The following is a 14,437-nucleotide window of genomic DNA, read 5'->3' as shown; positions in this document are numbered from 1 at the left end:
ACCACCCTCACAAAGCCTAGAATTTTCTGCTTTAGTTCACTTGAGACCCAGCTGTAATCAGAAGATATTCATTCATGCATTGGTTGGATGGACATGAACCAAAGTAGCTCTGCACTTGGAGAGGTCAAATTTACATTCATTAAAATATTAGAGGTCAATAATAAGAGCTGTGTATTATAAAATATAATTGCTATGCTACAGTAATCTCAAGAAAGAGTAGCTTGTTTTTTACCTCATCATACCTACAAATATACGTAATTAAAATGTTAAATTGATTTAAATTATCTACCCTCTTGAAAAAGACAGGATAAAAATCATTAATTATAATTTATATGCCTGTAACAGTCTTTTCTTTGTTTTAATGGTTTAGGTACATGTCACTGTGGCAGGTGTAAGTGTGATAATTCAGATGGAAATGGACTTGTTTATGGTAAATTTTGTGAGTGTGATGATAGAGAATGCATAGATGATGAAACAGAAGAAATATGTGGAGGTATGTATATTGATTTGTAGAAATTCATAAAAGAATCTGTTTTTGCACCTATTTCATTGTATTTTCATCTCTGTATAAATTTCTGCTCTAGGTATACTAATTCAATTTAAACTTGTGTTTGTTTGGAAAACACTTCACATAAGGAGAGTTAGACTAGGACATTAAGAGTAGACTAGTACTTTCTAAATGCAAAGCTGAATTGTCCCCAGAGGAGAGCCTTGTCATTATGGCAACAGGCCAGCTGCATAGCTCTGAAGTAGTCCTAATGGAATGCCACCTTCTCTGCTCACCTTAGCCACTCTTATTCTATGTTTTCCTTTTCCCTGAGCTATATGTTTTAATTTCATTTTTTCCCTCTTTCTAAACCAAATGCCTTTAGATAGTCTCCTGCTCTACTGGGACATTGAAGGGCAATAGGATTATTAGCCTAGGGTTTACTCTCCCCTCCCCACCCACTCCACACTTGGATAAAATTTTTCATGACCTTTTCTATGTACCGCTTTAGCTCAGTCCATTTTCCTGCTGTACCAGTTCTCGCATGTTTGCTAGTGCCAAGTTCTGCTGTAAGTGCTTTATGTTCATTATGTTACGTTTCATAACATCAATCTAGGGTGGGAATTATTTTTATCCATGCAGACAGATGTGGAAACTGGGCCTTGGAAAAGTTAGGTAACTTACCCAGGGTCATTGTGCCAATCCTGGTAGAATTTAGACTTGTGTCTGCGTGACCCCAAAGACTGTGCTCCTCCTTCCCCCTCGCTATTCGGATCTGCATCAGTGCCCAGGGGTCCGGAGCTCCCCTGGGCCAGGGGGAAGCGCCCCTCCCCACCACCTGAAGCTTTCTTCTCTTTTGCTCACCTCACTGCCAGCCTGTACCCAGAGTTTCCATTTTCAGCCTTGACCAAGCCTGGAAAAGGAAAGCAGAAAGCAGTGAGGATCACTTCCATTTAGATAAATTCTTCTCTGCTATTAATAGACTTCTATTTCACTCATATCTGACAGGAATCCAGTCCACGGAATACTGTCTTGCACTTGGAAAGGGTGGTTTTAGAACAGTATTTTCTCAGAAGGATTGGGGGTAGATGAGGCCTTGAGGAACCAGAGGGCCCTGAGAAAGTGTCACTAGCATATGACAAGCTTGTCCCTTTGATTACATTTCTGTAGCTTTGATGCCTGTGGACATCCAGATACTCTTATTTCAGGCCCACTTGGTTTCTTTCTCCTTGGTCTTCTGGCTGCACAAGGACCCACATAAAAGAAACACAAAAATCTTCTATTCATTTTTCTAAGCCATTGACCTAAGCTAGATGCTACTCAGACAATTCTCTCCTAAAGGGCTGAGTCCAAAATAATTAGATCAATTGGATAAATCCACCCAGAAATATTTTGTATTTGTTCTCTTGACAAATACATTTCTAGTTATTATAGATTAGGAAAGAGGAAGGGAGCATTCTTTGGGGCCACTGTGTTCTGATACACACCACCAAAGCAAAGTCTATTTGCATTTGTAAATATAAAAATCTAGCTTGAAACAACACAGCAGTAAATGTTTTACACTCAACATTTCTACTTGTTATTTCCATTTGTTTGAGGCTTAAGCAATTTCATGGTGCAAAGTCTGACCAAGGACACCAGCACTCCAGTAAACACCCTCTGGGGGTGACATTGCCTTGGATTGTAAATCTTTCCATGTGTCATTCACATGAAACCAATCTGTTGAGAGATGATTCTACAGTCCATCAGTGAAGCAATAAAAAAAGAGATTTTCTTGCTTTATCAGTTTACACAAAGCAAAGAATTATGTTTATTGTTTGGCATGTGTGTTGTCCTGAAGCATACATTCTGTCTCAATTATGCATACATGTCTTGTCACAATATCTCCATTTGAGTTATATGGATATCTGTTTAGTTTTTCACATCTGCATACAGGTATAGCTTTACATGATGTTTGTTTCCTTATTCACCCACAACTCAGTGATTTATTAGTGAAACCCTAATTCAATACTGAATTTTATAAATATTCAAAGAATCTGGGTGAGAGTAATATAGATCTGTGGCAATTTGTTAATATCATAGTAATTCTTGCATATATAGCCCCTTCTGTATAAATTACCTGAAATTGCAGAGAAAATAAATTCTGTAGTCTAATAAGTTGATTGATCTTACAAAGCCTAACTCCTAGAAAAAGCAATTAGTACACAGTCTTGCTTTTATCCAGTGCAATCTTTGAATTCCTGAGGCTTGTGATATAGCACCAGAAAATAGTTTTGTTGCATGTACATGTAGAGATCTTTTTAAGTTAATAAAAGGTAGAGATGACATATTTTGTTAGTGATAAAATAATTTGACATCCTTTGCATTTGCTTTAGTAAACAGATTTAAAATTGAAATTTGTTATTAAAACGGTCATTGTATGTTTGGTTAAGAAGTTATTTTCCATGAATACCCCAAGTATAGCTCATTTAGACAGAAAACAAGGTATTGTGTGCTTTGGTCTCTGTTTCTTTCTTTGTTTCTCACTATAGCAATCTTTCTCTTTATCTCTGTCTCTTTCTTTTGAATGTATGTCTGCTTGATGGAAGTCTCATCTGCTAGACATGAATAATGTAGGAGACCAAAATATTCTCTTGTGTTTCCTGCTTCTTATGTGAGTTTTATAGGTCCTGCCAATGAAAATATGCTATTAAGAGAAAGAAAAATAGCCTCATAGTCAGTTTGCATAGGAATTTGGCTATAAGAGAAGAGAGATGGATGACCAAAGATTTTAGCCATAGACCTATAAAACACAAACTTCTGTAACACAGAAAGAATAGACTACAAAAGCAAAACAAGAACCAGGACATGCATTCATGTTTAGGTGACACAACTACAAAGAAGAGAAAGTACAAGAAGTGAATTTGGGATAAATGCAATCTTTGGGGAATTTGTAGAAAAATTGCTAGACGTGGATGGGGAAAGCAATGATGTGACAATGAACAGGTGACAGGTTCTAGAGAGGTGGGAGCTGAAAGGGGCATCTGAGCACACAATGATGGGCGCCCTTACAGGTAAGATGGCAATTTGATTGTGAGACCAAGGGTCCTTGCCATTTTATCGATCTAAAGGATGACTAAACATTGATAAGGCTAAAAACTTCTCTTCCGAATGGTGGAACATAACAGCTTGTGGGACACAGTTGAATGAAAAGATGTATGTTTCCTCTGGTTTAAAAAATTGTTCAGTCATTAATAATGTGTATCTAAGTAAATATGCACCATTGGTTTCTCAGTAGTTGATTTCAAATGAAATATTTGAAAGTCTAATTTAAGAAATGTCCTTGGAGTGAATACTTAGATACATTTCAGTTTGATGTCTGCATTTGAGATGGAAAAGTAATAGACCTTAACAGCCTTTCATGTCATTTCTTTTAAAAATAGTTTTCTTTCAATCAGCTCCTGTCTAGGCAAAGTTAAAGGACGCTTTGGCTTGCTTTAGTTGTACAATGATGCAGGTATAGGCGAAAGTATGATATTTTGAGGGGAAACTGTATAATTTGATTATTTTAAGCAAGGAATGCGAAGCTGCTATATTATTTCGGAAGGCAAGAATGATCACAAAGAGGTAGAAAGTTAATTCTGCTTTTAAAAGTTGCTTTTTTCCTCACTGTATAAAATTCATTTTGGGTAAAGGCCATGGGAAGTGTTACTGTGGAAACTGTTACTGCGAGGCTGGTTGGCATGGAGATAAATGCGAATTCCAGTGCGACATCACCCCCTGGGAAAGCAAGCGAGGATGCACATCTCCAGATGGCAAAATCTGCAGCAACAGAGGTGTGTCCTTCATACATGCTACTGCATAATTGGGAGGAAAACAAAGCTCTTAATTGCTAACACTCTTTTCCTCTGTATTTCCTGTAGTGTGGGAGGAAGTCATCTTTTATGATCATTTACTTCGATGTAAATCAACATTTACTGTACCAACAATCTTCTCTGTCTCTTTTTTATTGAGTAGAAAACAGAAAGATAAGGAAGTTGCTGTCATTCTTTAAGCTTCGCTGAGCAAATAGTTAACATAGGGGCTGTAATTTCTTTGGCGGCCATCCACAAATAGCACAGTGCAGCTAAAAGGCAGTTCTTGTAGATACTTTTGTTAAATGTCTCTTGACTAACAGAACCATCTACAGCATGAGCATCTAATTATCCAGAGAGCATCCAGAAAACCCTCTTGTCTCAATTATGAGTAGATTGAAGGCTTGGTTGGAATGCAGAATTGATATAGACTAATTTAACTTCTATATGTAATAATAAAAATATGTTGTTGAGCACAAGATATATAGAAACTGTGTATTGAATAGCCATATGAAATTTAGACTGGCTTTAAATAGGAATTTTAAAAATATATTAATATTACTAAAAAATAAAGTTAATTAAATGACTATTGATATCAAACCAAATAGATTTAACACTTTGTAAAAATCCATAAAAATCCTTGTGATTTTTTCCCTTTGTCTGCTATAGTAATAAATAAAAGGGAGCCAGGCTGGGCTTTCCGTTGCCTACTCAATGACATAAATAAGTGACCATATTTTCCTTTATAAAAGTATAAAATCTAGATAGCTAGAAGAATATCTTTTTTTCATTTCTGTAAATGTGTGGTGTGTTTTAATAGATAATGCTCACACACTGCCTTTTAAAAATTGACATATAGCAATACACCTTCAGTCCCAAAAAAAACCCAAAAAAATAGCAATACACCTTCAGTCCCCCAAAAAAAAATAATAAAAAAAAATAATAATAAAAAAAAAATAAAAATTGACATAGATGAGCAAAATGTGCCACAGTTCTTTATATGGACAAAAGAAAGCAAAGGGCCTGAACTTGGAACAAAAATCATAAAGAAAAGTCCTCTATTTATGTGGACGAGATCTTAGTATGTATCACACAAAAATTCACTTTTTGTTTACTTTTAATATATAAGGAGGTATTTTCTGCTTACGTCCTGTTCATTCAATAGGGTTCATGGTCTCCCTTTGGCAGTGTGTGAGGCTTGAGCTGGGTTCTGATTGGAGATCTGGTGGAGGCAGGATGGGAAGTGGTTTACCTGCGAGAGGCTCATGGCTTCTGAGATCCAGGTGTACCTGAAGGCAGGGCAGGGGTGGGCACTGAGATGAGTTCCTTTTTTTTTTTTTTTTTAGAAAGCACCACTCCTGTCTACCCTGGAACTATTTCTCTACTATTGCTTCCCTAGGGAGCAGAGAGACACCACGTCCCTGCACATACCTACCTCATCTGTCTTCCTGGTCCATCTTTTGGGCTGCAGACACAACCGACTGGCCGTGAAATAAATGCCCTCCATTGTCCACACAGTTTATTCACAGTTTCACATTGCACCACTTGACACATGCCTGAGAGGCTGCCGCTTCATCAGCTCTGCATGGCTGGCGGGCTCTGCTCCTCTCCTACCGACAACGTTTGTACTAGTATGACAGCAATGCGTATCTGTCTTTTAAAATCCAGATACCAAGGTAGAGTATAAAGAAGAGTAAGAAAATGACCCATATTCTTAACATTCAGATATAACCTCCTTTTGCATTTTAGTACATGGCCATGGCCTTTCAGTCTGTATTTATTTATTTAAATTCACTTGTATGGTTTCTCCTCCCCTCGTATTTTCTTCTTGTTTAATACAAAAACCGAATCATACTGTACATAATGATTTGCCATTTGATTTTTTTTATTTTTATAACATATTTTGCTTATCTTTCTATGTCAGAGCAGAGCAAAAACCTAGTTAGTACTCTAATGGTGGCTTTGTAGTCACAACATGTGTGTACCATTACTGCACTGATTACCCATGGATCAATATTTTGGTCACTAGTACTTTTTTCAATAAGTACAACCACATTTTATATTTCTGAGCATGTACTTTGTGTTCTTTTCTGTTGGATACTTTAATTGAAGTGGACTACTTTGCTAAACGCACATCTAAAAAGTACATAGTGTAAAATTGCTAGGCAGAAAGTTCTACCATTTTATACTCTATTTCAGATCAGGAGAGTACCTGTTGTCCTACACTTTTACTACCTCTGGATCCTAGCAGTCTTCTTCACCTCTGACAACCTGACATCCAAAATGATTCTACTCACTATTGTTTTAAAGACCTCTACCACTAACCCTTACTAACAATAGGTTGAGTGGTAAACATTTTCCATGTTTATCATTATTTCTCTAAGAAATTTCTTATTATTGTGGTTTGCCTTTGTCTATTTTGCCTTGGGCATATTAATCTTTTACATATTGATTTCTATGAATTATTTATATGTTTATGGAAGTGTTTATCATCTTTTACATACATATCAAATACTTATTTCAGCTTTTTTAGTCTCTTAGGTTTTGTATGGCATTGTTTCCAACCAAAATTTTACATTTTTATGTGGTTAAGTTTATTTCTTTTTTCCTTTTAATAATTGTGCTTTGGGGGTTTTGAATAAAAAGAAATTTCATTTTATATTCTATTGTTTTATTTTGTACATTGAAATCTTTAATCCAGCTAGTACTTATTTTGATGTAAGAAAGGGATTTAACTTTGTTTTTCCACTAAATTTACAGCTGGGAATTTCCCTGTGCAAATCTCTGAATTACTAAGGATATGCCCGTTAGTCTGATCTCCAACATCTTCAGTAACCTGGGTTCATGTGATCTAGCAAACCTTTCTTCTTCATCTTTCTTAGCATGCACCTCAGGCCCTCTGTGCTCAGCCCCACTGTTCTTTGCTTATTTTTGCTTTCTTGACTTTCCTTAAGTTCTGCCTCCAACATCTCCTCGAACATTTCCCTTACTTTCCAGACCACCTACTGCCAATTACCCCAACCAACATTGATCCCCCTTCTGCAAACTCTTATATTAATAGCATTTATGTCCTAGTTTACAAAATGTTAGTATACTTGCTTTTGGTCTTTGCTAATTTTTCTTTCATTAGCTTTCTTTTTATCAAGTGGATTGTAAGCATCTTGAGGGCAAAGGTTATATCTTAAATTATTTTTATATTTTCTTTGAGAGAAACTATCACAGTGCTAATAACACATCCACAATCTCACATAATTATAGACATAGATAATAACTTATTTATTAAGAAATCTTTACTATCAACTTCAGATAGTGCTTTTCCTTTTTAGAATATTTTTATCTACATATATGTATTTTCCAAATACAGAGTAAACAACAGGAAAAAAATACATGAGATGCTTTATTTCATGGTTTTTCTTGACTGGATCCTCATAAAATTTTTCTTCCCATCTAGGGACTTGTGTATGTGGTGAATGTTCTTGCCACGATGTTGATCCAACTGGAGACTGGGGAGATATTCATGGGGACACCTGTGAATGTGATGAAAGGGACTGTAGAGCTGTCTATGATCGATATTCTGATGATTTCTGTTCAGGTAAGGACCCTCCCAATTTCTATCTTTAAATTAAAAAAAATCATTTCCCCATTCTCAGGATTCATTCTGATTCTCACAAATACTCTACAGTAAACTAAATATGCATCCCAAAGCACATTCCAAAACATTTGATATTTACAGTGCTCCTGCTATAACTTAGAAAACAGCCTGAGAATTCACACATTTGGCAGACTATAAAGATGAGAGTGTACCCACTCTTTTAAAATTAGTTTAATTCTCACGCAGATGAACCATTAGCTCCAGATATCTGCTCAACTCAACTCTGAGACTACAAAACCTGCAAACCTGATGACAATGAACAGGATAGTTACGATTAGGACAGCTATATTAATATATTACAAAACCTAAGATAACACAGTTCTCAGGGATGTTTTTGTGCATTAACTCTTTGATGGAATTTGTAGTAAAATCATTCTGCAGATTAGTCGAGAATTGAATATCATTTAGTAGATTTAAAATTTTTATACCGTAAATATTTATGGAGCAGATACCTTCTGTTAGAGTCTGGGTGTCTGAGCTACTGGTTCCACCACATACATGATCTTTGACTTTATAGAGCTTGCAATCTAAATGCAAAGAAAAAAATGCATTTGGCCAGAATGTTTAATGGTGCAAAGAAAGAGAAACTAGTCAGAGATTTATCTGAAAAGCTGTCATTTAGTAAAAATTGAGTTATGGATTTTCAGTCCGGCTATATTTGACAATTCAGAAGGCAGAGAAATATGCCTATATGTCTCTTTAAGCTTGACTGCTTGATTGGTGCATGTAGACAGAAAACTCCTCTGGTCTCCTGAAAGTTTGCCAGCTAAGGGAGATAAAAGAGTTGCCCTATTTAATTACGATTATGCAACTTCAAAGGCTTTTCCAGACTGGCTGAGGGAAGCCTGCTGCTAAAACTTCCCATTGCAGAAGGGTTTCCCTCTTCTGATAATCTCTCTGCTCTGGAGGATTCCCCAAACGTTTTGTGAACACTACTCTCTTGAGGCAATTTTTCTACTGTTAGTTATATATGTCAGGGTTCTTCATTATCGTCATTATCAACACCCTGGTAATAAAACAGCTAACAAATACTGAGTGGCTTCTGTATGCCAGACAGACTGAGAATGTCTGGGGATGGGCCTGTTTGACATTTCAATTAGGGTGATGCGGCTCTTCCCAGGGGTGGTGATGTTGACTCATGCATTTCAGGACGTGTTGGATCACAATGCACCTGGGGTTTTGCCCTCAAGGGGAGGCTTGCAGGAAAAGAAAGATGAGAAGAGCATCCCAGGCAGAAAGAATGGGGGGTTGGGAAGGATCTGTGCATGGAACTTGAATCAGTTTGAAATTACCAGAAGGTACAAGGAAGGGAAGATGTGGTAACCAGTAAAACTAGTGAGGAACATGAACTTACCTTGCTACATACCCAAGCTTTATTCTAAAGCCGGTGGGGAGCTGGTGATGGTTTTAGGTAGAAGAGTGCTATCGTGGCCAGATTTCTAGTCTGGGTGTCTGGGAAAATGCTGGTGCCATGGGGAATATAGAAGGAAATTGTCAAGTTTTTTCTAGACATTTTGAGCATAAAGGACAAATGGGAAGCTAAAGTTGGTATTATTTTCCAGCCTATTAAATACATGAGTCTGAGAGTCAGGGCTAAACAAGAGAATTTAGGCTTGTAAGCATGGAGTTGGTAGTTAAAACTATGCTAGGGTTCAGGAAATGCCATTTAAGAATGCCATTTTGAGATTGTGAGATAAACACGAATTGACACAGTTTAAAATAGGAAAATAAAGGATATATATATAGCAGGCTGTATATAAAAATTGTATATTTGTGACTTGCTGATGTGATATCTTTTTTCCCTCCATGGATATACTCTGTCTTGTTAAATTCATGATCCCAATCTTGATCCTGATTTTTGAGTGGGGTTGAAAAACTCAAAATAACTACATTATCATGACAATCCAGGGTCCTTTGAGCCAGTCCACCTCACTGTGAGGGGGAGAGCTGTAATGACACTTGAGTTGACACTGCAGCCTTTTCATGAGCTCCCAGTTCCTGCTGCGAGTTGTTTGGGCTTAGAGCTGTTACTATAGGTTGAGTAGGTGAAGTGTCATTGAGGAGGCCTCTCTGGAATCTAATTTTCCACTCCGCCTATTCCCCCCTCTCCCTCCTGCCCTATTTTCTCTTCCTCACATTTTCTGTTCTTTCCTCTCCTGTGAGCCTCCATGCTGTGGGTGTAGACAGGGAGGGGTGGGAAGAAGTGACAATGGGACAGTCAGCCTTGGTTTGAGTAAAACGTCAGTCTGTGATTGATATTTTATGATTCCATGGTTGCAGTGAATTGAATGTGGCCCGTCCTCCGCAGCTTGGCTCCCACACTTAGGATGAGGAATTTAGGAAAGAAGAAACTCATTATCAGAGATCCTACTCTGTTGGACTCTCACCCAGTTCTTTCAGACACCTCATTCCATTCTATCTTTATACTGACTCAGGGAGGGAGACATTATTACCAACATTTTAACAGAAGAAGAAATAGTTTCAGAGAAATTAAGTAACTTGATAAAGTTCACACTGCCATTAAGTGTCATCTGAAAACACATACAGCCTGAGCACTCATGTAGTTTAATTTCCAGGTGCTACAAATAAAATACTTCAATTTTATTTTGGTAAGAAAGAACTGTCCTCTGAATGCTCAAACTTCTTATAAAACTAAGCTTCTCTGAATATGATCATAATATGAGGCAGGATTCCATCTGGATTATTTCTTCATTTTTAATAAATATGTAGAATTCTGTCTACTGTACTTTATTGTGCTTACAGGGTTATTAGTCTTCGTGGTTTTGCCAATACCAGTCTAAATTGCACCATAAGAAGGATGCCATACAGTTGACTTCTGAGTATGTTAATGCCTTTGTGTTACAAGAGAGCAGTAACCCAGCTCCATAGATATTCTCTAATTCTTTGTGCAAGGCTAGAATGTAATAAAGCTCAGATGAAATGCAGTTTTATTTTTAGCTCCCATTCCTGCCATCCTGAGAATGTGGGTCTTACTTAAGTCCAAGGGAAGTCTCTGGATGGATTAGTTGAATTTGGCTCTTTTAATTGCCAATCTCATTTTATTTGTTCATTTCCATTCTATCCATTCATCTATTCAATAATGCATTCAAATCTAAATATTTTATGCCTGTTACATCATGGGTCCTGGGGATATAAATATGTTGAAGCACAGTTCCTGCCCCCGAATAAGTCAGTTTTATTTATTTATTCTTTCATTCCAGTTTATTGTGCATCATCCACATGGTGTGTATATGCGTGTGTGTATGTGTTCATTAATCCATACACAAACATGACTTGTGCACCTGCACACACACACACACACACACACACACACACACACAGAGTCCTCAAAGATGATACTATTGACAAGATTAGAATGTAATTGTAATGACCAGGATATGGCCAGCCATCGTGAAGTACTGACTGTTCTGCTTGTTATGTTCAATTTACTTCCTGATTCTGAAATAACTGCTCTATTTCTGATGGCTGTTTACCACTGTGGTCTATTTCCCAAATCCCATAATTGGAAAAATATGCCGTGGCATGACCTTAAACTTTATCTTTCAGCTGCCTACCAAAATGATGAAAATATAAGGATAGTCCTGGCTTACAGTTACATTAGTTTGGAAAATGAAATTGTTTGATAGAACTGTACTATGTGGGAAAATTTGTCATTGTGGATTGCCAAAACATTAAGGAATGGAACTAAAGGAAATGATTAAGTATATTCAGCTTACATTGTCTTGAAAGGAAAAAATCAATATATGGAATGAATTTTTAAAAAATAACAAGGACTAGTTTTATCTAATTTATTCCCCAAAGCTTTTGTCTATTGATGGACTTCATGTTACTTTGTAAGCAGCTGCTTATGAACATCAGATTCAAATTCATAGGCATTTTTTGATCATTTATAAAGAAAGAAAAATACCCTATAACCTATGAAAACTGTCAATCGGTAAAAAAAAAAAAAACAGAAAGAAAGAAAAAAAAAAAGAAATATACCCTCCAACCGAAGAATGTTTGTCTGGAATAGATGCAACTGCATTTGTCCTGGACTGATGTTTCCAGAGTTTGGATAGCTTAACTCAAAAGAGCACAATGGCTATAAATAAAAAATAAGCTTTGGTGCCAATGCCCTTTCCTAAAATAGCCTGAGAGGCTGTATAGCTCCTCCTTTGTCAGCATGGCCTTGGTACCACTTGATAGCTGCTGCTATGGTAAATATTCCTGTCCAAGTGGTCCAGATTGGGTTGTGGCCACCTTTAGAGTAGATAGATTACACCAATACTGAGTACTATATTGTTATTCCATTGCTTTGTGTGTGTGTGTGTGTGTAATAAACATGTATAGGTCTTTTGAGAGCAGTTCTCTCATTTGAATTCTTCTGATGTTTGATATCAGAGATAAACAACAACATTCTATATCTTTCATCTCTATTTGTTGATTTTCTGCCTACTTGGTTTAAAGGAGTACTTCTTAGAAGCATTGAAATGAACTCCTACCATGCAAATTTAACATAAGTGTAAATTTGACAAACTAGCATGGAAGCATTGCATTTTAGATCAATGTGGTAAATTTTTCTTTTTCTAGTTCTTTCTTTCATGTGAAAGATAAAGTATATTAGGAAGAGGCTCAGAAAGGATAGTGGCACATCTAGATCAAGGACACACGTCTTCTAATTTCTTATTTTATGACTTTTTCATTATTTATTTATAAAAGACCCTGACATAATATGTTATGGCAATCTATGGGATTTTGATGCTAAATAGATCTTATTATTTCTAAACTCTTCTTTATAAATCAAAATCAAACATTTTCATCTTCTTGATTTTATCCCTATCAAATGATCCCTTTTATCCCTCTTTGGCATAACTTTCATGCTGGAATTGAGAAACTGGTAACTTTAGAAGAAAAATTGCAGTTTTATTTTATAATTTCCTCTCTTCTCTGAAATGCTCAATACCTGCTTAAGAATCTAGTATCAATATCTTGCATTGCTAAGTGATTTTCTAACTCTACTGATTAAATATCATAGAAGATTTTGTCAGAAATGAAAAATTTCATTTAAAGTGGGATCTCTGACATTCTGAAATATATTGTGACAGCAAGTGACTGAATTCTGAGAGATGTAGAATATAATTTTCATTGTTGGGAAAGTAAAAGTTATGTTTATGTTTTAAACTTCTGTCAATTCATCTCTTTTTGGTTTTTTTTTGTTTGTTTTTTGTTTTTTGAGAGAGAGAGTCTCGCTCTGTTGCCCAGATTAGAGTGCCATGGCATCAGCCTAGCTCACAGCAACCTCAAACTCCTGGGGTCAGGCGATCCTTCTGCCTCAGCCTCCCAAGTAGCTAGGACTGCAGGCATGCGCCACCATGCCCAGCTAATTTATTTCTGTATATTTTTAGTTGGCCAATTAATTCATTTCTATTTTTAGTAGAGAAGGGGTTGCACTGCTGCTCAGGCTAGTTTCGAACTCCTGACCTTGAGCAATCCTCCCGCCTTGGCCTCCTGGAGTGCTAGGATTACAGGCATGAGCCACCTCACCCGGCCTCATCTCTAATAAACATTTAAACTAGGCAATACCATTGCCAATACTATTTTTTATTATAGTAGAGTATATTTATAGAAACCTTCCTTCATTGCTTTTACATTTGCTTCTTCTATAATCTTTATTGGGATATTTGATTTAGGAAATCCTACTTTCCCTAAACAATAAAACATCAAAAACATCCTATGCCACAGTTTTCATCATGTAAACTGTTCGCCATATATTCACTGCATTTCAAGAATTTCATTTATTATAGATGGCTGACTTAATTTCACTCATATTTAAAGGCCCCTTTTTTCGTTGGCTCGAACTTATTCAAGTGATATTAAATCTTGGTAGCAAAGTTTAGAAGACACAGAATTGGAGGATTTGAGGAAGAGGGTGGCCTTCCTGAACTAAATGATATTCTCCCACTTTGATACTTTCCCATTTAGGGGCAAAGCATTTCATCCTATAACCAATCACAGCAATGGCACTGTCTCATAAATTCATCCCTGTTGACTGCACGTGTGTTTTGATTAGGTAAAGCAAGGGCTGGACTACAAGGCTGAAGTAGAAAACCTAGGAAGTTAGGGTCATCACGTACACCGCAAAAGTAAGGACACATTATATATGGTCTTTCCAACTTTCCTTAGAGTTGACAATGCTAGAGATGAAGCATGGATTTGTAGGAGTAATGCCTGAGAATGCTCATGATGCGGCATTAAGTGCACAGGAAATAGTGGTGTGGGACCTTGTAGGCTATATTTTCCTCCTGGTGTTTATGGCAAAGCACAGAAATAGCAGTGGGATATAAAAATAAAGCAGCCTTAATAGCTTTATGCTAGGGGAAAAAATTCAGAGAATTAAAAACTACCCAAGGAAAATAATAAAAAAACAGAAAGTGAATATGGGAGCATTAAGGTAAAAGATTGCCG

The 14,437-nt window shown here is 36.7% G+C and overlaps 1 protein-coding gene across 1 annotated transcript in view; it reads left to right on the top strand.

Annotated features, from left to right (window-relative positions):
• The window catches only part of ITGBL1 (integrin subunit beta like 1), a 221,181-nt gene that overhangs the window by 113,446 nt on the left and 93,298 nt on the right, over nucleotides 1-14,437 (top strand). Inside the window, exons 4-6 of the mRNA XM_012751850.3 lie at nucleotides 371-493; nucleotides 4,162-4,302; nucleotides 7,772-7,912. Coding sequence (XP_012607304.2) covers nucleotides 371-493; nucleotides 4,162-4,302; nucleotides 7,772-7,912 — 405 coding nt within the window. The remainder of the gene's footprint in view (nucleotides 1-370; nucleotides 494-4,161; nucleotides 4,303-7,771; nucleotides 7,913-14,437) is intronic.

Source organism: Microcebus murinus, chromosome 13 (assembly GCF_040939455.1).
Source record: "Microcebus murinus isolate Inina chromosome 13, M.murinus_Inina_mat1.0, whole genome shotgun sequence".
Lineage (NCBI taxonomy): Eukaryota > Metazoa > Chordata > Mammalia > Primates > Cheirogaleidae > Microcebus > Microcebus murinus.
The sequence above is the reverse complement of the archived record's forward strand: the minus strand, read 5'-3'. Positions and strand labels throughout refer to the sequence as shown.